General features: G+C 36.6%; 1 protein-coding gene across 1 annotated transcript in view; it reads right to left on the bottom strand.

The window, feature by feature from the left end:
• The window catches only part of DNTT (DNA nucleotidylexotransferase), an 89079-nt gene that overhangs the window by 47697 nt on the left and 16999 nt on the right, over window positions 1-24383 (bottom strand). The window contains exons 4-7 of the mRNA XM_062580459.1: window positions 20311-20481; window positions 19061-19132; window positions 15883-16006; window positions 14336-14468 (exon numbers count right to left, since the gene is read on the bottom strand). Of these exons, the coding sequence (XP_062436443.1) occupies window positions 14336-14468; window positions 15883-16006; window positions 19061-19132; window positions 20311-20481 (500 nt within the window). The remainder of the gene's footprint in view (window positions 1-14335; window positions 14469-15882; window positions 16007-19060; window positions 19133-20310; window positions 20482-24383) is intronic.

The raw sequence follows: 24383 nt of genomic DNA on the forward strand, positions 1-24383 counted from the left end.
TAATTGTAGCTACATATTTTTACTTCTTTAGGCGAAACAGGAAGATATCTTTCCTGGGTCACTGTTTCTTGCCTGTGTAAATTCTCAGTCAGATGAGAACACCCCTCCGTCTGCTCATGATTCATCTGAAAACAACGTCAAGACTCCCACTGATATCAGGTTTTTTAGCTAGAATATACCAATAGCTTTTTCATGTTTCCTTTATGATATTTGAGCAGTGGAGGTACGACCTACATTTACTACATCTAGATGTAGTACTACTAATAGTAATATGAATGTATACTATAATACCAAACATGAGACATTTCATGAGCAGCACCATTTAATGAGGATATTATTACTAAAGCAGACAAACTAGGTGCGACTGGGCACAGTAACCTCTGCAACAGGGTCAAATTACCAGGAAAGTTAGCTGTGTTTGCCCACTATAACTGTGTCTAGTGTCTAAAACACAAGATACATCAAGAGACAAGGCAAATTTTCTGCAGACTTTGATCGTTAACATTGCATACAGGATGTAAGGTTGTTAGCTTATGAACTAATAAGTTTACAAACATGCACATGAGAAGAGGTCCATAGGGTCTCAGTGGTCTGGGGGATTTCTCCAATTAGTCCCTTGGAATATCACAGCTCTCATAGTTGAGGATTATAAATGAGTCTATGCTATCAGATTTTGCTGTTCTCTGCTTAGTACTGATTTTCCCTTCTTTAAAAAAATTGCTTGAAATGTTTCCCTCCGACTCTCAGAGTAGCAACAATTTGACAAATTCTGCCATCCTCAAGCAGTAAAACAACTAAAAGGATAAATTCCAGTTCTATCTTTTAATTCATGAGTTTTTTTTCCTGTGTTATCTGACACACAAAAATTGTTCTGAATCACATTCTAATAAAACAAAATTCAGCCAGCAATTACCTCCTCATAATCATCCGCTGACACCACTAGTATGATCATGTCACCTTTAATAAAAGGTTACGGCTACTCTTACTCACAGGGATCTGAAACATCTATCCTCAACCAAACTGTGCTTGCCCTAAGCACAATACAAGGTCACTGGTGCTTGCAACTTTCCTCACAATTATCTGCCAGGAAAACCTCATTCTTTACTTGTGCTGTCAACCATACTTACAGCAACTAGCTAGCCTGTGATAAATGTTGACTGGAGTAAATAGCAGCAATGCGTAAACTCTGCTATTAATATCTTGTTTTCAAGCCAACTTTCTAGAAATGGCAATAACAATGCAGTGTATTACATATTATAATTAAAACCGTGTTTTAGTCTTCTGGCTCTAAACAACCAGTTCAGTATTTGATCCTGCAAACTCTGAGATCACGTTCTTTGCCTAAGTAATCCCAGTGAACTGTCTGGTATCCGGGCCTGCAAAACGTCTTTTGCAAACAGTGACTCATAGAAGAATATTATTCAGCTAAGTAACTACTCGCTAATAGTAAAATGTTCAAAACAACCTCTTTTCTGGAGTAGCTGTCCTGAAACACTTGGTAAAGGAGTGAGTAGGAGTAAAGCATACCAGCAAACAAAATTATCTTGCTATATGAGTAGTAAGAAATATCCCTGAAAACATTTCAGGCATCAAAAGGCTCTCAGACCGAGCAACACACATTTGAGGAGAACTACAAACAAAGCGTAAGGAATCTATTTCTCTCCTGAATTGCTTAAGGACAGAAAACAGAGTTTATAAGTGAAAGAGATGCTTAAGTGCAACTGTCTGAAACAAATAGATGTTTGTTTTGTGGTACTTGCAGATATTTCTGACTGAAATCTGCTTGGGAATCATTAACATTGTTCTTGACATATTAACTGTATCTCGTAATCAGAGCTGGGCACTAACCTTGGCCTGTCAATGCTACAACTGACCCTACTGCTGTTAGTTTAGGACTGCTGGCAGAGTTCTGACTCTTGTTACCTTAGACAAAAGTACCAATTTCTTTTACAACTCTCTCAGTGTTAAAAAGATCCAAATCATAAAAATAGAGAGGAGACAAAATTCAAAGGGATCCTTACAGCTGCTGACATGGGAACATTGAGGCATAACCCATGCACTAAGCTCACCTTTAACGAAGCCAAAGAAGGAGAGGAATGTGTTCAACGTTTGACTGGCATGCCAGACTTCCTCAGAGACTCTATGCTGCGCTTAGGTATGGGGACACTGAAAATGCTGTGGCAACTTTTACTTTCCCACCTAAGCAGTAACCCACGTCCTAGTAGATGCATGTAGAAAGTAATCCAGGGACTGTCATAAAGGAAGAAAACAGTCATAGAGGAACCTACTGAACAGAAGTCAGTGCCAAACAAAGCCACTTCATAGCCAGAGAAGCCAGAAAGGATATTCTACAAGACAAATGACAAGTCTCAAGGGAAGCTTGCTGTTTCTTCAAACATACGTTCACATGAGGATATACAACTTTTAAGTCTTGCTTGCACTTTGACCCTCCTGAGCTAAGTGAGAAGTCAAAGCTCAGAAACAATAATGAGGTGACACCGAGCCTTCTCTCTCACCTTCGTTTGGTGCAAGGATGAGCTCCTTCAGGAGTTTTAAGTGTGCACTCTATTTTCTCCAAGCACCACACGTAGCTCTTTGAAAGAGAAGGGAAAAACTCAATTTTTCTAAACAAGCTTTTGGTTACTATCTGCCTCTTTTTATTCCATTCCCACTTTGAGTTGCTGGGATTTTGTTAAGCATCCTCTTTTTAGCAGGTTTGCTCCAATGAAACTATTTATTAAAAAAAATGACAGGAGAATGATCTGACAAACTAAGCACCCCATCTATTCAAGGCCACGTAACTTCTTCACTGCTTCTGCTCTTCTTTATGTTTTAATTTTATCTTGTCACCTGATCTCAAATCCCCCTTCTATTCTTCTTTTTATCTTGTTACTTCATCTTTCCCTCCATGTATTCCACTATGCTAATACTTGTATCCAATGCTCTTTTAGAAAAAGATTTTTAACTTACCAGTTTTATGTGTCATCATGAATATATTTTACTCTACAGCTATTTATTGTGAGACAGTATATTAAATCCTTAGCACACATTTACAGCAAATACTTTAAACAGTTTCAGGTAGTGTCTTTTAAATATCCACTTTACCAAACTTCCTGGCCTGAGTCTTAAAATTCAGTGGCTGAGTATTTTAAAATCAATGCATGATATTAGCTGCCTTCATGCTAAATATTTATAAGAGACACCTGGATTATTGATGGTGCTCAAAGTAGTACTTGAAAATCTGATGCCTCTCAGGAATATCCATGCAGAACACCAAAAATCCAACCATGAAAAACCACTAATGACTGTAAAATATTTGCCTGTGCTTGATTTTACTGCAAACTTTCAGTGGTAATTACAGCTGACAGTTTATTTTCTCTCACTCTTTAATCACTGAATTTATTACTAAAAATGAAGATTTAGTAGAGCTCCTCAGGAAAATGTAGGAAAGCAAAAGGATTTGCATGTAGCAGTCAATATAAATGAGGAAGAGCTGCTTTAATTCAAGGTGTCATTAAATTTCTTGGACAAAGCCTGATTCAAAATATTTCAGTGATCTTGAAAAGCCATTGCAACACCTCTCAGAGGTTTTTGTGTCTCTGACTACACCTTCCACAATACACTTTTCTTGAGGTGAAAGGAGACAAAATGGTTTAAGACTTCTACAGCTGAGGCTTTTCATAAAAGAAATTCTGGCTGAAGAACTCATTTCACAAAGTACAAATCATTTGAATTATAGCATCTACCAGGAAAAAGAATGACTTTTCAGTCCCATTTTTCAACGAAAAACTTGAAAAAATTCACAGAAAAATGGCAATTCTTATAAACATTTTCACAGATATTTTCTGAGTAATCAGAGATATAAATGCATAATCTACTTTATTCACTATCTTAGTTTCTGTATATGAGCTGTTTTATAACACCATTGCTTGTAATTTTCACATTGCCATCATCTCCTGTCATCAAATCTCTTCCTAAATAGTAATTTACTGTCCCCCACTATCTCAGAAAAAAATCATCAATTAAAAGCCACTAAAGTAAAATTTCAAAAAGAATTAATCAAATCTTTGCCGATTTTAGACTTCCTTACATATAGTGAAGGATGTAAGTGATAAACTCCAAAATGTACTGAAAATTAGAGGCGGATGTTCATATTCTCCATTTAGCATATTCCTACTGTTAAATAATACATCAGGCATCAGTAGCACAAAGAAGAATCAGTTTTCAAACAACTGTAGATATTTTATGCCCTTCAAATACCTGCAACACTCAGCTGCTGCAGAATAGTTCTAAGTTTATTATTATTATTGATCTTGCCTGAGATATTCTTGTAAAGAGTTACTTGCCATTCTCTCTACAGATTTTGAAAACAAAGCTCGTTTGGTGTGAATACTTCTCCTTACATGCTAATATAAGGTACCAATTATCTGTACAATTTCCTTTTAATCAGAACAGCTTTTATTCCCCCTTGGCACCTCATACTAATGTACTCCCAAATTGCTAAAACATTCAAAGAGCAACAGTTCAGCCTTACTGTAAGTAGTAGATTTTCCAGTTTATAAAATTATCCTGCTAAGTCAATCTTGGTGCAACCGGCATGCTCTGCGTCACACAGCCCCCCCTTCCCTCAGACTGTATATTCTGTATATTCTAATAATACCTGGGTCCACTGGACTTCAACCTAGTGTAGAAGAGATTTGATTTTTTGATGAAACTCTTTCCTGCACGAAGTGTACGAGCACTATACCTAGTCCTATGCAACAAACCTTTCTTAACCTAACTTTATATATATGCTTTATGCATCCTGAAAAATGACTCTGGGAGAATTCTTTCCAAGAAAACAGAGAAGTGCTTCCAGCATAAGGGAGCCCCCAGCTTAGTCATTTATGTATTTCATTTTCAGGATGTTAATACAATGTATGTGTTACATACATTACCTGTTCTACAACACTGAATGAATAGTTCTGAGTAAAGCTAGCACTAAAATGCTTGTATCTAACCATGTAAGAAAGGGAATGCTCAGTAAAATACAGGTTGCTAAGTATATTGTTCCACCGATACATTAGGATTATAAACAGCTGCCTTATAACTTTACAAAACATTCATTTTGGAAAACTTGTCTAGACAGTTGTCTAAATAACACAAAATTGTCTCAACATTTTCAAATTCTAATCGTCTGTTATGTTAAAGAGGCGTCGCTGCACCGGCAGCGGGAGGTTGGAAGTCAGTGCTGTGACTCCCAGCGACAGATGTCACGGCTGCTTTCCACTTAGGTGATCCTGAGCCGGCCATCAGCATGAATCGGGCTCTGTTTCAGAGCTAGGACGTTTTACACTGGGAGAGAGCACGTTACTTGTGAGCACGCTTATAATCTGATACTCCTAAAAAGCAAGTAAAATGGCAAAACTGAAGTCAGTACTGAAATTTTTTCTCTAGCCCATGGCAATGTCGCTCCCTTGCACTTTGATGACCAAAGCAACTGGAAGCAGTACATCTAGGTAGCACATCCACCTCTTCCCAACTCTCCTACCTAGCAGACACCTCAGATAGCTCTTGTCATATCCCATGCCGAGCAGAAAGGGATCCTTCCCACCTCTGCCCCCATACACAGTGAAGGTTTTTCTCACAGTAGGGCATCTCCATTGTATAGGGAAGATATTGAGAATCTGTTGTCCAGAAAGGAGAACAAACATCAAGCAGATTTACAGAAACATTAAAGATGCTTCTGAACGAACCACAGCAGCTTTCTAAAAATGTCAGTTGTTTCTGTATAAGCACTAGGCATATTACATTGTAAACACGAAAATCATCTATGAAAAGATTAAATTTAGTCATATAACATTAATATAGAATGAATGAATTTAAAGAACATGGGACTTCCGTATACTGTTTGGGATTAGATTATTTCCAAAATGTCCAAATAAACTTATGAGGGAAGTCCACATTGCTAGCTCCCTACTTTTCCCACTTACAACTTCCTAAAATGTTTTAAAGTTATACAATTTCTCAGCAAAAAAAAAAAAATCTTATTTTCTTAATCAAGCATCTTAAAATTTTAAGTGGATCTATTGGAGTTCCTTTTTCTTAAGTTGCATATTTACAAAGCAAAGAAGTTATGATTTTTTCTGTCTCATCTCTACACAATCTTCACCAACACTACACAAAGAAACTGTTGTTCTTTTGACATTGCATCTCAATAATGGACTAAATGTGCTGTGAATACCAGCATTTAGCCGATAAAAAGATATCTTTATTTACTTAAAATGTATCAGATTTGCTTCATCTAAAAGGCTAATTCTAAAGGCTATTCAGGTCAGCTGTGATATTAGAAGACAACTGAATCACATTTAATGCTATTTAAAGGATGAGAACAGGCTAAAAGAAAAATTAAACCATGGCCATTAAAATTTAATTTGACTTAGTGAGGCCATTAACATTTTGGTTTTATGCAGTGGCAAGCATTCTAAAAATATTTTCATATAATTCAGAAACCCTGGATTGTCAAATACCAAAAAATGATCAAAAGTGACCTTAAAGGGCAAATAAGAAAAAATGCAAGAGCAGAAAAAAATCTTTGAATACCATGGTTATATGTCATTCTGCTCTTTTCTTTGTTTATATACAATTTCTGTATATGTAAGTGTACCATTACTGTACAAACACATACACTTGCATATACTTATTATCTGCTCACAATCAAGCTCTCATATTCTGACTCACTTTTCTTTTATTCTTGCTGATTTTAAACCTCTGGCATCTTGCCACAACTATCAGCAGAATTCTCTGTAACAGGGCATTTCTACCTCTGGTAATGGCCAATTTGATCTGTGTAGTTAACTTAAAAAACTAAGCTCAACTGGAAACTTTCTTTCATACACTATTTTAAAATAGCTTCTTATAGGAAAAAGCAACCTACTTGCTATTTGTGATCAAAAACAGTTGGAGTCCTCAAAAAACAGATAGAGTACTGTGTATTTTAGTCTTGTTATTATACTAAAACTTGTGGCGTCTTCGCTACAAACTCTAGAATTTTTATATTAATTGAACACTTTGGTTTTCATTTTAACATTGAATATAAGCTTTGGATATCAAGTGGACAGCACACTACGTTTAGGCAAACTCTGAAAAATAAATTATTTTTAAGACAATACCTTATTTTACTCCTCTTAGTGTACTTGCGATAAGCTGCTTTGCCTCTACAAGTTTGCCATCATGATTTGAAAATACTACTGCCAGTATTCCTCATACTTTATGTATAACAGCAAATACTGTATATAATACAGAGCATTATCCATGGAGCGATTTGAAAGATTTAAGCCAATTGTAAGTTTCACATAAAACATTTTGTCTAGAATTAGAATGGTAATAAATCTGTTCATGTGTCAGTAAATAACTGAAATTTCAGATTCACTGCCTGACAGAAAAGATACTTCTTCCGTATTTTGGCTTACATTCTTATTTTTTCAATTACATATTATATACATATCTTTAAATGCTAGTAAGTTAGTACAGAACACTATATTGAAATGATCCTAGAATAATATAATCTGCAGTTTCATATGCTGCTGCATACATACTGCTTTCATTGCTCTCGTCGACTTTTTCAGATTCATTAGGGGTGACGATATCAAACAGAAAACAACAAATGTTGTTAAGTTTATGTCCGATCCACTCTAAGAGGTGAAGGTTATCATGAAAACTGTAAGACCACTCCAGGGAGTTTCTCGCTCTACATATATGGGGTAAAACTTCTGGCTTCACAGAAATCAGTGGCATTGCCTTCCTCGCTCTGGACCTAGCATGTGAAATAGCTTTAGAGATAAGAGATTCCTGGTTAAATTTCAACCTTCTTATGAGCTGATAAACCTCTGAAAGCAGTAAAGGTTTGGGGATTTTGATTCCTTTCATATTAAGCAAGCATGTAAAAATCTGGAACAAGAATTTTTGTTCCAGGAACAAACAAGATAGTTTCTGAAAGGCTTTGAGGGAATATGCTTTGCTGAGATCTCACCTATCTCATGGATTCATATAGAGTTGGTTTAGTCCTTGACCCCCCACGTACGTTTTCTATCAGCTTCTACCTCACGGTTCATCATGGCTAATAGGAGATGAAATGAGTGGGAAAAATAATCAAAATACTAATGACCAAAGGAAGTGCCTGAATTAGTCCAATAGATTATCTTCTAAATTGACTTACCTAGCCATTGAGTTGGAGGAAAACTATTTTCTCCTTCCCTAAGTTATTTTGTAATAGTTATAGAATATTTGAAGCAGAAACTAGTGATGACCTCTCTTCTAGCTCAGCTGTAGTGCCTCTAACCTCCTGCCACAGGATGTTTTTATTCAGAGCATCCCAGTAGCACAAGGTCAAACACTTCTAATCTTAGGGAGCTCTGTGAGGGGAAGGTGTTTTAGTGCTTCACAACAGCCCAGGTCAAAAGACCTCCGGTTTGGAAACATAATCCAGGCAGTAGCTGGATGGGCTGCCGTTTATCAGATGCAAACCTGTACTCATGAACAATATCCAAACTGTCTCTTCACTCGGTGGCCGGCAAAACTGCCAGATTCTTTTGGGATCTGCTTAAATTAGAGTTTGCAAACTACCACATCAGCTCAAATGTCCAGCAGGTTGCCTCACAGCTCCCTTAAAGCAGTTTTCTCCCTGAAAAAATCAAATAAGAGCAGATAAAAATTGAACTGCCTGTAACAGCAGTAGAAGAAAATTAGCAGAAATGATTCAGGCTTGAGCATCTGGGTACAGGTTACATATTTTCTAATTGCAGTTAATATTTCGGAGTAAAAAGGCAAAGAAATAAATACACCTAAGGAACAGTATAAATTCCAAAACTTACTATAATACCAAGATGCGGATAGAATAAGGAACTTCTGATATTGGACATGTCTAAAAGCTTAAGAAAAGCAAGTTTTGCTGAATTAGTTATACTAGTTTGAAGTCTGGTAATATCTGAATCCTAGATCTGGGCAGAAAACAAATAATTTGTGTAGTAAGACTTAACAGGGACTTGGAGTTGGGTCAAGTGTTTCAGGCTCACTGTAAAGCCTCTGTCTCCTGTTAAAGAATACTTTTATTAGGAATATACCAATATGACAAAGGTCAAATGAAGTTTCTTTATCAGGACTTACCAAGGAATTCACTTAGAGACCACATGACTAGCTCTGTTAAACAGACCATAAAGTCTTGAGTATAATATTTCAAGAGCTTGGGAAGTGTGGTATCTTATATTCAATCTCATATTCTTTCATTTATAAGCCTGTGTCAATACTGTGAGATAATTGTGATTTCAGAAGCCTTGCAGAAGTCCCATTTTGGAAACCAGAGTCCCACAATATCATCATGAAGTTATTCCTCAATGTGTGGATAATAACGTAAGATAACTTCTGGAAGTTTGTTTGTTTTTTGTGCCAGCTATTACATTTTACTTCATTTTAGGGGAAGAAAAGAAGGAATATCTAAACTATTCTCATGATACACACAGTAACAGCAGAGTCCTGAGCCATGCCATTCCCTTGTGCATTCCTTTAGCTCACAGGAAACTTCACTGCATGGAGGAAGGAAACTTGTGCATTGCACAGCGCAGAAGCACATTTCCCCAGCGGTGCTGTCGGATGAACACACTGACCACGTCCTTTGCTCTCTTTATTGCCTTTCCACAGACAAGTCTCTATCTTCAAATGCTATAGGTCCTCAAATCCTGATTTCCATATGATGACATAAAATTCAAGGAAGGAGACAGTGATCCACAGACTCGTGTTGGACCATTCAGAATTCAGTAATAAGAGAATCTGAGACAAGGCTTCCCTGAAGACTTATCCAGGGCTGAGGACCTCCTACCAGACAAATAATAAACACTAGTTAGTCTGCCTGATGCATTGCCAAGGCACTTGGCCATCTTGGTAGACACTGAAATATAAAAACTTTTCTAAAACAGAATGTCTTCTTAATATACTGTGTTCTATCTAAAGGCAAATACCAGTAGAAGTTAGTAAAAGTGTATGTGAAAAAAATTGTATTTAGGAAATTCAGAACTGAAATAATAATAATGAGAGAATGTTTGGAAACAAAAATAATTTGCTGTAGCATCATTAGGCAGTTTATATTCATGTCACAGCAGTTCTTTGAAATACCAGGATTAATAAATAAATAAAAGTCCAGAAGTATTTCTGGAGAGTTTTAGAAGCAAAAGCTCAACGAGTTTTACACAATAACACAGTTACTTAATATAACAATGAAACAAAATAAATTAAAATATTCTTTGCTGTTGGTGTACACCTTTTGCAGAGGTTGGCTGAGGTTAACAGGGACATCTGCTGGCTAGAACAGAAAATCTTCCTGCTAGCTCAGTGCATGCAGGAAATCTGTAAGTCTCCTACTGTCTTCCAGTCGTGAGTTAATTTTTGTTGTATGCTATGGAGCTTTAGCACAGGCGTAGTGTTACTTATATCAAAGCTGAGAGTAATTTACACATAGATTTCACTCTCTATTCTAATTAAGAGTGAGCAAGTATATACTGTTAGTCAATGGCGTCCACAAAGCTCTTCCTGTAGCATGGATATCTTAACAGTTCCTGGATATAAAGGATGTAGTTACAGAATGGAGAATAATAGTATTAAGATGTCATCCATTAAAAATGACACAATAACTGAATTACTCAACACAAAAAGTACTTACTTAGCTGCTGGATTGTTAAAAATAAATATAGAAGAGAAAGCCACAGATCTGAAGTTCAGAACTTGACTTTAGAGAAGGCTGAGAAATCTTGGAATAGCAGCTGCTTCTATTTTTCACAGGCTCATTCCTTATTTTTTTTTTTTAAATTGTCACAGCCGCTATGTAGTCTGTGCTGATAAAAGTTTTATGAACAAAATACATTCAATGGTTATTTTATTTTCTTCAAAATAGTCTTCAGAATTGAATGGCCTACAAAACACATCCTGCCACTGCAAATCTAGGCACAACTATTTGAGCAAGTGACATGGAATACGGGAAAACTCAAACTTAACTTTTAAGTCACAGGGAATCCATGTGGACAAAGCACACAGAAAGGCTAACAAAAAGCTATACTGCAGCTACAATAAATGAGTAGAATAATTTCATATAGCAGATCTTATTCCTTCAACTTCTGTCAAAATAGTTTTTTTCTGAATTGGGATATGAATCACTAGTCTAGAGACCAAAGCCACAAACTGTATTTGACATGACCTTTTCACTTAAAAAAAAAAAAGTTTCTGATAGTTTCCTCCAAGCATTTTTGCTCTTAGGAAGCCTTCAGTCTAGATCGGCTCTGATAGTAAAATCAAATATCAGCAGCTAAATCAAGTTAGCAAAAATCAGGAAGCTGCAGAATGTGGTGATAATGATTCTGCCCACAACCACCTTTGCTTGAAGTTGCTGTGGAGCCATATCCTGATGGTAAGTTAAGGGAGAGGCTACAAGAATTTTCACTTCCAGGAAACCTAGTAGGAAGTCCTGTATGTGCTTCTCATTACTAACAGCCCTATAATAAAGATAAAATTACTAATAATAGCATTAGCTATTAGCAGCATTAGCATTACTGCTAATAGGAGTCATATTTTATACAAAATGCAGTAATATATACAAGATAATGCTATTACACTGAAAAGCTCTTAATTCTCTTTCTAGAATGAGATTTTTAATAACTAGAAGAAATGATCAGGCCCTCGATTTAGCTTTCGTATGGAAGGCATAATGCTACAGTCCCTCATTGCAGTTACTTGAGACAAACCTAGTACTAATCTGGAGTAGTCTCATGTTAGAATAAAGCTTGCTTTCTCCCTATTCAATGACCTATTTTAACTCAATGCTAGAAGAGAAACTTCACCCTCAACAGCTTTTGTAACCTGCATTAAGAGATGCTATTCCTTTCCTCTCAGGATTTGTTCCATTAACTTTGAGAAGAAAATAGTCTTAAACTTCAGCAACGCGATATAAGAGAAGCTGACCACCGAAAATAGCGCCATGACAGTTCCTGAATCAAACAGACTGCATGACAGATGCAAGTTGTTCTGATAACCTTGTCCGTAAGATGCTCGACAGGGCATTATCTGCACCTTCAGTACTTCCTTCTCCACACTGGAGCAGCTTGGCCCCACTAGAGGCAATAAAATGCATTCCCATGGACACTGTGGTAACAGAGTGATATATTTCATAAATACAGCTGTTCCACTGCTGTATTTCCTTGCATTTCAGTATTGTAATTTCTGTTTCAGAATGACCCAGATAAGTGTCAGGAAAAGATCAAAAAAGGAATAAATAAATAAATAAATAAAAACTTCTCCCAATCTGTCATAACAGACTATACCAACTCAAACCCTCAAGGAATACGTTTTACAGTTACACAAGTGTTTCTGTTGGAGACTAACAAAGGATAAACTCAGACTTCATCAGTTTATTCATTTTTTTCTGCTCCTGAATGATTTCAAATTAGGGGGTTGTTACAGGGTCAATTAAGGCTCATGAAAATAGGAGCTGTGGAGGGTTGTCATCACAACCCCTTATTTCAGTCACTTACAAAGAGTCATTCTATTCCTTTATGGATTCAGGTAGCTGAAAACAGAGTAGCCGTCAGCTAAATACAGCATTATCACCACCTCCAAGCAAAGAGACATGGAAAGTACTTCTGAATAAAAATGTTTCACAAGGTATTGTTTTGTGAAGAGTAGCAGATAAGGCACCAAGGAAGTAGCAGATATTGGTCTGGTAACATGGCCCTTGAGAAGAGGTGAAAGAGAGAATCTGGGAGATGATCTGTGACTGAAAGGTGGCAGAGTGGAAGAAGAAAGAAATTAGCTGTAACTGGTGAGAGAGACAGGTTTTGGTATGTTCTCAATAGGCATCACGGAAACACATTTTCCAGTTTTCATGCCTTACCAGAACAACTTGAAAGTCCTACAGTTTGGATAAACCACATATATCCAAAAGAGTAATTTAGTTTTTCCTTTCTATCTGTGGTCTTTTTTTCTACTTCTACCGTTGTGAACTAGAAATACACAATGTCTCCAGTGTCACAATCTGCAAATAAAAAACAACTAGTGACTTAATCCTGCAGCCCTGCTTCTTGAAACAAAAAGTAAGCCAGGCTGCAAGACAGTCTCCAGACATATCTATCAGCCAAATCAAATTGGGACTCCTGATTTTCAACTCTCTGGTCAAACCTGGAGGAAGACAATCACTGCTTCTTTTTTTCAAAAGTTATATGAATAATGAAAAACAAGGCAAATAAGGATCCTGCAGAGTTAATATATTATTCAGAATAATCATGAGCTTATTCTTTTGTTTTGATAACAGTACCTAAAGTGAAGCATGTAGGGATGCCAGTCATGTTCTTTGATTAATAAAATTTGCCTACTTCTTTATTTAGAGAACAAAACAAAGCAATGGTTTGCTAATTGAAAACTGTGAGCTAGTGAGATTACGCATAGGTGATACTACAGCTCAGCTGAACAACGCTACTATATGATACAGGTCAAAAAAAACCAGACAGTCACACAAATCCCCTATTCTAATTCAGAAATTAAAATATGTGCTTAATAAAGTTATTTCAATTCACTTAAAAATCAAAATTTCTGCAAATCCTACATTGCAGCATTTCTTTTCCATAGGCTGGTAAAATTTAGACTCTTATTTAGTATGTTGATTATACTGAATACATATTGGGCTTTTCATATATTCTCTGTATATTTTAAAGAAACATAGTTAATATAAAGGACTACTCACCAAAATCATCGTTAAGTACTTTCATTTCTGTTTTGCTGTGCCCATTTAGAAGTAAAAAGGCTTATTCTTAATATAAAAAAGAATGGCTAAATAACATATCTCCCTGAAATAAATAAGCAACACAACAGGAACCTCTGACATTCACACATTGCAGACAGCTATGCTGCCAGGAAAACTGGGACTTTTGAGTAGAATGACAGTTATGTTCCTGCAGCTCTCTGACCCCCCGAGGCACGTGTTAATCAGTTATATTCAAGCTACTACTAAAAACACATCCACGCATCCATGTGAACAGATTGGCATCCCATTTCCCTTGAACTGGAAGGGGCAGCATGACGATATGTGAGATTCCCAAATAGAAAATCCCATCTTGTTCCTGTACCTCTGCTCAGGGGTCATATTTAACCCTTATGCTTCTTGTTGACCTCATATACTTGTAGAAAATATGTAGATAGTGGCTGCAAATACCTTTGCAGTAATTATGGGACATATAAAGAATAAGTACAAAGAAATACCAAGTGGCAAAAATCATTGGGGTCTGCATAAATAAAAATGTCAATCTCATTAGTTATCACTTACCTTCTGAAACCACCAGTTATGGTAACTAAAGCATCTGGTAGAAATGTACGCACGGTCTTCTCGACAATCAAGCCTACTGCATCTGCTTCTGCCTTAGATACACAGCTAACAAGGTCTTCATAGTAGAGAAACCCTAAATATCAAAGGTAAAAGAGTGACCACTGTGAAATTATGAAACTCTACATGTAAGCCAGGTGTGAAATAAGCAGCCACCAAGAAGCCAAGTCACTCTGCATCTGGAGAATCATAGTGTCCCCTTATGGCTTATGCTTCACTCATGTGGCCCACGAGAGCGCCACAGAAACACCCACACAGCAGATCCTACCCATCTCCCTCAGAGAGCACCAGCAGTCCTGCCTGTTGCCCCAATCTCTCCCTTTTCGACAGAAGAAAACACCACCTTTTTGCATTACTACAGACCTAACTCTTCCTTGCCTCATCGTTGTCATAAATGTTGTATGAGCCAGCTGGAGGAACGTATTAGATCTACTATGAGCCCCACCAAGGTGCCACTCAGAAAGGCCACCTCAAACCGATCCAAAAGTCAGAGTTTCTCATCTAGGGAACACATGCACAAGATCTAGCCTTCCAGAGCCGTTGTACTTTATAATAGCATATCAGTCGAGTAACAGTATTGCCTGTTTCCACTCTCTGAGAATCTGACTATTTATAAATCACTCTAGTTTGCCTAAAGTTCTCATCAGTGGCATTTCTGGATACACAGCTTTGAAAGACACTCTTCCTGAAACGACAGGATTCAGTCCAAGAACAGGGCCCAGAGGATTACTGGGTATGCAAAGTATCCTGGCTATCTTCATGTCTGCCTGCTATTAAAAGAGCCCAGTCTTGCAGCTTGCTTTGGATATGATTTGTAAAGGAAAAAAAGGACAAATGAGCATGAATATAGTCAAACTAATCCAAAGGATTCTATGGTGTTGTAAAACACATGGATGCAAAAATAAAGTTATGTGATTCTACTACCACACTATAGAATTTCTTCTTCTGGCATGATGAATCCCTTCGTTTAAACAGGTTCCTTTATTTAAGGAAATAGCACAGAAAAATGAAGCAACATTATTCATTTGGTGATGTTTAATACTCATTACCATTGACAATGAATTAAGATATGCCAGGATTATGGTGTTATCCTACAAGCATCCATATTTTATTACAAATCTTGATTCATCTCTAGAGTAGGGCCGTCTTAAGGGAGAAAACTCCTCTGAAAAATAGTTTTAGCTGGCCTAGCTTTCGAGTTTTTCCACAACCTGTGTAATAATGTCCTATTAACAGTTTTGTGTATGAGAGCAGATTTTGTTGGACGTTATGTTAGCAATAAAGGAACTGTACATCTGTATTTCTGGAATGACATTTTTAAGTGAGTTTCCTGACAACCACATATTACTTTTAACATAATCTAATATTCAAAAGATAATGCAGCAAGATAAAGGACGTATAAATTAACTTTGTCTCTATGCCAATTCTGTTTTCAAGTTCTTAGAGCACAGAGATGCTGAGTTTTAATGAGACTTTTAATAGGAGTTTACCTGCTTTCTGCATTTTTGATAGCTTCAGGGTCTTCTCAGCTTTCACCTCTTCCAGAGTCCGTAAACCCATTCTGTACCATTTCTCAGACGTTTTCACTCCCACTCCAAACACTGAAGTAAATTGCTAAGTTCAGTGAAAGAACATACATTTCAGTTTTTCTGAAAGAGTTGCCAATAAGTAGGTAACAAACTGGTTTAACAATGAAAATATTGGGCAGAATTCACCCTCTGCTGAAGATAAATAATAGTGTAAAAGAGACATACAGATACAACTTCCTCTCTTTGCATAGTGACCTCCAGCAGACAGTAGCCTTTATACAGGGACAATTCTCATTAAAGTGACATCTAAACAATAATACTGTAGTATCCCCAGCATCTTTGTATGATTAAACTAATTGTGCACTTTCAACAAACATTTGAAATAAGGATAGTAGTCTTCGTTTCTACGGCACAAAGTAATTAAGAGATGCAAAAAATAATGTTATGTTACACCGGTGGGTCACCTCACCCTGATGTTAAAGTGTAAGAAATGTCTCAATACAATCTACTAATTTTGACTGACATCATGATTTTGTATTTTATGCACTACCCACTCACACTGGTAAATCTGATGTTGGTGCCACTGCGCTCTCAGGAGAGGGGGTCAGTGGCAGCACTGTGGGTCTTTACATTCTACGTGGAGGGCAATAGGTCTCAGTGGTGCACAGATACAGATGAGAAGTACATGAAGGCAGCTAATCGTGTAGTACTAACTTGTACTGCATCTTATAAACCATAAATGTTTGGAAGACATATCAAATATTGTTTTCCAAAATGGGATTCAATTTCGAGAACAGAGAGAGAGGTAATTTTCTCTTGCTTCCTTATTACAAACGTAGTCTTACGATCCCTTCAATCCTTACGTGAGCCAATCTAAATTCCCATCAGTCTCACTCGGAATTTCACTAGATTTCACCATTTTGCCCACTAGAAAAAAAAACAAAAAAAAACAAAAAAACAAAAAAAAAAGAAAACACACCCCAAAATAACCCCTCTCTAAAGTCTTGCTTTGGTTATATTCCATTCATTACAAAGTCATTTTTATACATTAACTTATTCCCCCAAAAAGGATGTTAATCAAAAATGTCATGGATGTAAGCATTATTCATTGGATCAATATCTCAGATAAATAGTGATATGAAAGCAGGAGAGAAAATCTTCATGCTCACTCAAAAGCATATTCTGTCTTTACTTTGTCAATACTGAAGCTCTCAAAAGTTTCATTGCGCTATTATTGAACTCAGTGAATAGCTATGTACGACACAAATAACTGTCCTTTTGCATTTATTGAATTTCAAACCTGTTAGTTTTATCTTGTGTTTTTCTAATGTGATTAATTCTTTGAAAATAATTACGATAAAGAAAATGGAAGGATGAAAATCTTGGATAATATTAAATAGGAATTACTCAACATTTTATATATAATGCATGAAATTACCTACTCTTTGTCTGAGACATGGGAGTTTGTGAAAGAATGTGATTTTTTAATCATTTAGATTGTTATCTTTTAATGTTTGCTAGTACTGCATTTTCAAAAGAGTCTATTACTTGATTCAGAACTACTCCAAGAAACTTTATTGATACTGTGCAATGTGTGGAGAACTAAAAAAAAAAAAAGAAAAGAAAAGAAAAAAAAAAGAAAAAGATTTTATGCCATTATCTGAATTTCTAGGAAAAAACAACTTTTTCTTCCCATACTAAGATCCATTATTACTCAGTAGATTTAGAGGCATCAATTTAGAGACACTGCTGAGAGCGTTCTGTGGAACAGAGCGCATTTCCTCGACTTCATATTCAAGCACTGCCGGGCTTCTGATGGTGAACGTGAATGGTATGAAATCCTTCGCTGTAGCATCTACCTCCATACAGAAGAGAATTGACCATACCATTCATATACCCTACATCTAAGGCGTAAACTGTATAACTTATTTTGGCGGTTTGATAACTGTGGTCTTGGGACAAGTGATGATTTTTTAAGTCATGATAAGTGATTTGCAACAGTCACCAGAACCATGTTAAACAGTAAAATTTAGGAATTAACTAATTCTATTTTTCCACTAATTTTAGCTTTTTCTTGGCTTTCCTAGATCTCTTTGGGAAAACTAGCTACAGCCAGTTTAGCCAAAATGTTGAAAGCTGCACTTAGCGAACAGAAGAGCCACGTAGGTTTGTTATAATTTGACATGAAAGGTGGCTTAAAGCGTATTTGAGGTGGTCTGTCCCCAATAGGTTTTATTCTGATCTCCAAGAGATTTTCTAAGACCCTAAAGCACAGTATTTCATGGTTGTTCCTCAACCTTTATTACCACTAAGTCTGGTTCCTGATTCTTGCTATATGCATGAATCTGCGCCTTTTCTTTTGAATCTTGCCAATGTTATCGCCTCAGCAACTGTCACTAAATGTCCTTTCATATCTCTGAATCAGGGAGAATGGAAGTGCCCTTGAAAAGCTGAAGTAGAAGCAAATAATACAGAGGACAATTAAACAATCCAGTTCCTTTAAAGTTTTTAAATTGGAGAAAATAAAAATTTTTGGATTTTAAATATTTTTGAAGATGCAAACAGAATATTTTCAGAGGCTACAAATGCAGATAAAATTGAAAATATATTTTTCAGTAGGAAATTCACAAATATTAAAGAAATTGGAACTGCAGTTCCTCTGTGTTCTAGAATCCCTGTAACTATGCAGAAGCATGAATATGCTCCTGAATCTAGAATATGCCTAACAAAGAAATGTCCCCAGTTTTCCTGCTTTTTCCTCACGCACAACAGAATTAAAATAGATCTGAGTCATCAGAATAAGAAGGTGTGGTGTTAATGATAATCAACTGAGGAAAATATATTCAGCTAAATTTACAGCAAGGAAGATGTAATGCTTTACATTAGTTTTCAGGAAAAAGCAATTTAGTTTGAGCTTAGCAGTCATTGCACATGTATCACACTAATTTTTAAAAAAATAATTTCAGAGTTATTTCTTACTCTACCCCAGGCCTCCCTCTTTTTCTTCATTCAAGTTTTTCTCTTTAACTTCCATATATGATGTTCCTTTATAATAAAATGGAAGGTTATGCCTAAGATCTACTAAATGGGGGATTACAAACAGTTTTAAGCAGCAGTACTTTAACCTGAAAAGACTTACCTTAAAAGATTTGTATCGTTCATCATTTAACACATCTTTAGCTCTAGAACTCTCTCCTTCTTCAACAATCTCCTAAATAAGAAAAAAAAGTTCCTTTTTAAAATCAAGATTACAGAAAGCTGTAATAAAGTAGTGTACTTAAAACTCTTATCAACCTGTACAAACATGGAGAACACCTTTAGCAAGCACGTCATTTTATTCCATTAGGATCAAATTCTGCAATCCTTTTTCAGACAGAACTCCCATTTACTTTTTAAGGGTGAAGTGAAAACTGGGACCATGGAATGTATTTCACGGTTTTTATTTACCCATAAATCGTCAGCTAGAAAATAATGAAGCTATCAATGAGTTGCCCTCACAATTAAATTTCACTATTTGTCTGAGTTTACCTCTCTCAAAAAATAGGAGCACTGTATGAGCAGATATATTTTTGTTGAGTTATGCTCCCTTTAGTCTTTCTGATTGAAAAAATCCCAAACTCCATCCTACTATCTGGGGCACCGTAATTGAATTTGCAGTCTGCAGGGAGCAGGTGCATAGAGCAGCTTGGAGGCTGCTTTCTTAGCTGGTGGGGTGAGGTGGGAGAGGAGCTGGAGTGAATCACAGCACTCAGCAGCGACCCCCCCGGACAGCGAACACGCTGCCTGCTGGAACAACAGTAACCAAGACGTGGGGTCCTGAAAAGGCCAAAAGCTAAAGAAAAATGCAGGGGATATCCAAAGCTGCAATAACAATGTAAAGTTTGTCCATCACCTAGGAAAAAGGGCCTGTTATAACTCATGGCAAGGTAGGATTTAACATTAAAGTACTAAAATATTTACCAGCTTTGCAAAAACAGTATTTGCAGTAAAGCATTCAACTGAGAAAAATTATGTTGCCAAGGGCAGAATAAGTCACATGAGCAAAGCTATTAACAGTTAACCTGTCACATCCAAAAGAGGGAGCCTATTAAAATGACACACACAGATCACACCACATTACTTACTTGTATTTATTCATGAATTACCTTTATTGGTAAGGGGCCCTTCTGTGACAGCTATTTTTCTCTACAGATTTACCGAAAGCACAGAAATTTATGCCGTTACAGAAGGTTTCCAGAAATCACTGCATTCTTAGTAACAAGGATAAAATAAAGTTATTGCGAAAGATGCATAAGGTTGTGTAAACAGACATAAATACTAATGCTTCCCGTGACCTCTAAAAGCAAATTTTTAAAGACTCAACTGACATAGAAGTCAGAGTTAGGCTACCTCAATGACATCTCTGACTTGGTCTCCCATGCAGGGCAAGCCCTGTATATCTTTCATTCTGACCACTGGAAACGGAAGACATTTCAGCACAGAAGCTGCCCTCAGAAATTCTAGGCAGAATATTTCATTTTCTTTGAACTCATAGTTTTCAGCCATTATTTCAAAGGCGTCCTGTGAGGGGAAAATGAAAAAGGTTAATAAACGTTTAAAGTGTTCAGCACGTTCCTTAGAAAAGTTACTGTTTGTATCCTAATTCACAAATAATGTCTTTTTACAAGACTGAAAAACTAGAGTTCTCCAAAGAAAAGAAAAGAAAAGAAAAAAACATCATTTTCTAATCACTTAAAATTTTCCAGGTTTCATTAAAATCTTATTTTACAGACAAAAGTAGTAGAAGATTCTAATTTCAAATAAAGCCAAAGTTTAAAATCTTTTAGAAGATGGATTTTAAATCTTCTGTGAAGATCTAACAAACAGCTTCACATACAGAGATGTTTTCAACACTTCTGAAAATTTGAGGAAATGCTCTAAGCCTCATGATACAAAGTATCTCTGTGATTTTACTTTACTCTGTGAGCTATGCCCAAATGTAATTAATCCAGCAAGTCAGTAACGTTGTGTCTTCATTTGCAGACAAAACCAAAGAGGAGTCTGTGGGAAAACATCACCTCCTTTCTGAACTTGTAGCCATGTTTCTATCTAGTAATTTAAGGAACAGACTCACTTTCCTTCACTTCCCAGTTGTAAGATCCATGTAATGAGAAAAACATTTTATTTTATGGTTCTTCATCTATTCATGGCTAGGTTTATCAAAGATATTGCACACAACACTCTTCGGAGATTGCCAATATGATGTTTGGGGGGGGGGGGGGAATTTGCTTGTTTTTTCTTTTTTACTATGCATATCATTTTTGCGGCTCTTGTGCCCCACTCTTTCCCATAGTGTGGGTGTGTATGTGTGTGTGTGTGTACATATATATGTGTATATATATGTATGTATCAATAACAACAGTTTTAAGAAATTAAATGCAGGGAATATATCCCACCGCAGTGAAGAGGGAGGTTTTATCTCTCCTTGTGTAGAATACTACTTTTTAAGAGAAAACAAATGCTGCAAAAAGTGTATGAATGATCTCTAAAATAGTAAGATAGGATCTTTTGAAGACTTCCAGAAGTTTTACCCAGTGAAATATTACACAAAAACTCAACATTTACTAAGTCTGCAAAGGTAAGTGCTTTCTTCCAATTTCCTACTGTCCAGGCAGTCTCTCAAGGGCAGCTAATGGATCTCAGCCTTGAAAGCGCCAGCCGTCCTGGCCGTATTTCTCAGCTGTTGTTTATCCTGCCTCTCTTCCAGCTTGTTTCTGTTTCTTCTTTGACCCACAAGCCGTTAGAAACTGCGAAGTGACATGTGTCTGCCTGCCAGCGACACTTCTCTAAGCTGCTCAAAGTCTTTCAGGAATAAGAAGCAACACCCAGTACGTCTGGGAGTAACTTTCTACTCCTATTAGCATATGCCTCCTTCCACTCGACTCGAGTCCCCCTACTTTAACCTACCTATACTTCACCCTACATGCAGGGTTGGACGCGCTATCTGGCCGTTCTTTAGATCAGAGTGGGAATAATACAGATAACAAAGACGTAGGAAGCGACTTACCAGAATAGCAGCATCAGCTCACACAAGGAGAGAATAGCTTTTTCCAGTATTTACAGGATCACTCTTTGCAATTAGAGTTGAATTTTTATATCACTTGTAACTAAATGTACAATTAAATAATTTAAAGAAAAACAGCTCTAGATCCTGCTTTAATTTTTATCATTGCATTAATGTGTTCTGTATTGGGAGGTGAAGCCAAATAAAAACCAACAGGTCTCACACATCCTACGTGCTATATACTTAATATTTCCAGGTGAACTGGGCTCAATTCCAATCCCACTAACTGACATGACTGCAAATCTAGTGAAATCATTGCTCCCTTACAGCCACAGAATTGAGAACAGCATCTATCACGCTGCATTGATGAAACAGTCTGATTTAATCACACAAAAAAAAAACTTATTTGAGCATCAATTCTTCAAATTACTAAAACACAGAAAGACTTTTAAAAATTAAAACATGCCTTTCACATAGAAAGTAGATTATTTACATATTAAATTTCATTCATTTTGGTCAGTTCTAGAAAATAGACCATCTGCTATGTTACGTTGTTCAGATTACAAACATTATAGTCTCACTGAAGCAAAAATGAAGGGTTTTAATCAAAATCCTGAAGAAAATGTTGTCTCTACTGACCCTAGCATTTGCAAAACTTTCATTTTAACAGAACAAAAACATGCACACTTAATTGGTTTGACTGAATCCCTTCAGAAGGAATAGGCACCTTATGTGATCAAAAACACTTCATTTTCTCTTTTTCTGTATGGTGCCATGAATCTGTCATGGTTTCTTCTGCTGTTTTCAAGGACAGGTTTCCTATAACACTAATTGATTCAGGCTTACCACAGAGAATTTGGTTGGTTCTGCATTCCCAGCACAGCCTCACTCCTTGCTCTCTCTAAGGATCAGTCACCTGTAGTCCATCTCACTAGAGAAATTCTACTCTTAGCTGCATATTTATTTATTGGCTTATGTCAGAGTTAAGTGCTATTTTCAGAACATTTAATGAAATACCTCTTGAGATAGAGAGCTGTTTAGCAAGATGCTTGATGTGAAAGTTTCTACCACTATTTACATTCAACTAACCTCTGGGTATAAGAATTCAAAGGGTGTGTGGGGGAGAATGTTCCTTTGAGAGAAAACAAAAATTATAAAAATAGTGCAAAAAACTTTAGCCTCCTTACCACCGTCTTTAAAACTCTTGCAGTAGCTAACAGATTCATTCAACTTTTTTGCTTCCTTTTTTTTTTTTTAAAAAAGGTCTTTACTTGCTTGATGAATTCATTTATATTGTACCTAACATCACAGCTTTTTGGTTAAAGTCTGATGTAAGTTGTAATCCCCTTTTAGAAAGAAAACCAATGCCCAAGAGAGGGAAGACACCAATTTGAGAAATATGGATCCATCCCAGTTTCCTTCCGGAGGAACAAACCCAGTGTGCATAGTACTGCAAAGCCATTTGGAGCAAAGGCATTTTACAAATGAGGTGATCAGAGCCAGATGTTTCCTCTGCTTTCCCTTTTTTTCTCTTTTTTTCTTTTAAAATCAAAAATAAAAATTTGCTGTGAGTTTCTTAGCTAGCCTCTCCATCAAGCACTTTAAGGACTGTGCTGATTCAGTGTGGTCCTGGCAAGAGGTCTGGGACCACGGCAGCCCTCTTTCCTGGATGGACACAGTGCCAAGGAGCCCAGGGTGGATGAGCTGCAAAGGTTGCTCTGCCAAGTTCTTCCTCTTTACGTTCATTACCACTTTAAAGATTTTTTTTTTTTCCCTGCTAAATAAGGGATGCCAGTTCTTGTTTCAGGTGAGGTTTGGACTTCCCCTCACAAAATAAGGATTACCTTTTCCCTCCATTTCCCCCTTTATAATCCATGCAGATGAATACTCAAGGAAATGACTATTTGACTGCCTTCTTGTTAAAATAACCTATACAGACTGTCACACAGAAAATAGTTCTTGTAAGTACATCAGCAGTATGTAGCAATGACATAGACCAGCAAAGTCATCATCGTATACCAATACCATTGCTATTTTAAAAAGGTGTTTGTCTCTTTTTTGCTAGCAGATGGACAGTTTTCAGAGAAGCTCTGTCACGACCATTACTGAAAAAGACAATTATACATAGCATTTTACTCAGAGGCTGTTGACAGTCAATGAGAAAATATTATCAAAGCATTTTTATCATTCTAGTTTGCATTATTCAGTGTTTTCTTGCCTCTGTAGAGCTCATTAAGCTACTTTAAATAAACAATTAAACTAGTATTGAATATGCATTATTCCCTGTAGAAAACAGTGCCTGCAAATGCTGCAATTAATTACAGATATGCCTCTTTACATAAAACTGCTTTTGACATTCTTTTTGATAAAGTCTTTCTGCTTTAAAAAAAAGACAGTAACTAATCTCCAAGTGGAGTTA

Source organism: Rhea pennata, chromosome 7 (genome assembly GCF_028389875.1).
Source record: "Rhea pennata isolate bPtePen1 chromosome 7, bPtePen1.pri, whole genome shotgun sequence".
Taxonomy (NCBI): Eukaryota; Metazoa; Chordata; class Aves; order Rheiformes; family Rheidae; genus Rhea; species Rhea pennata.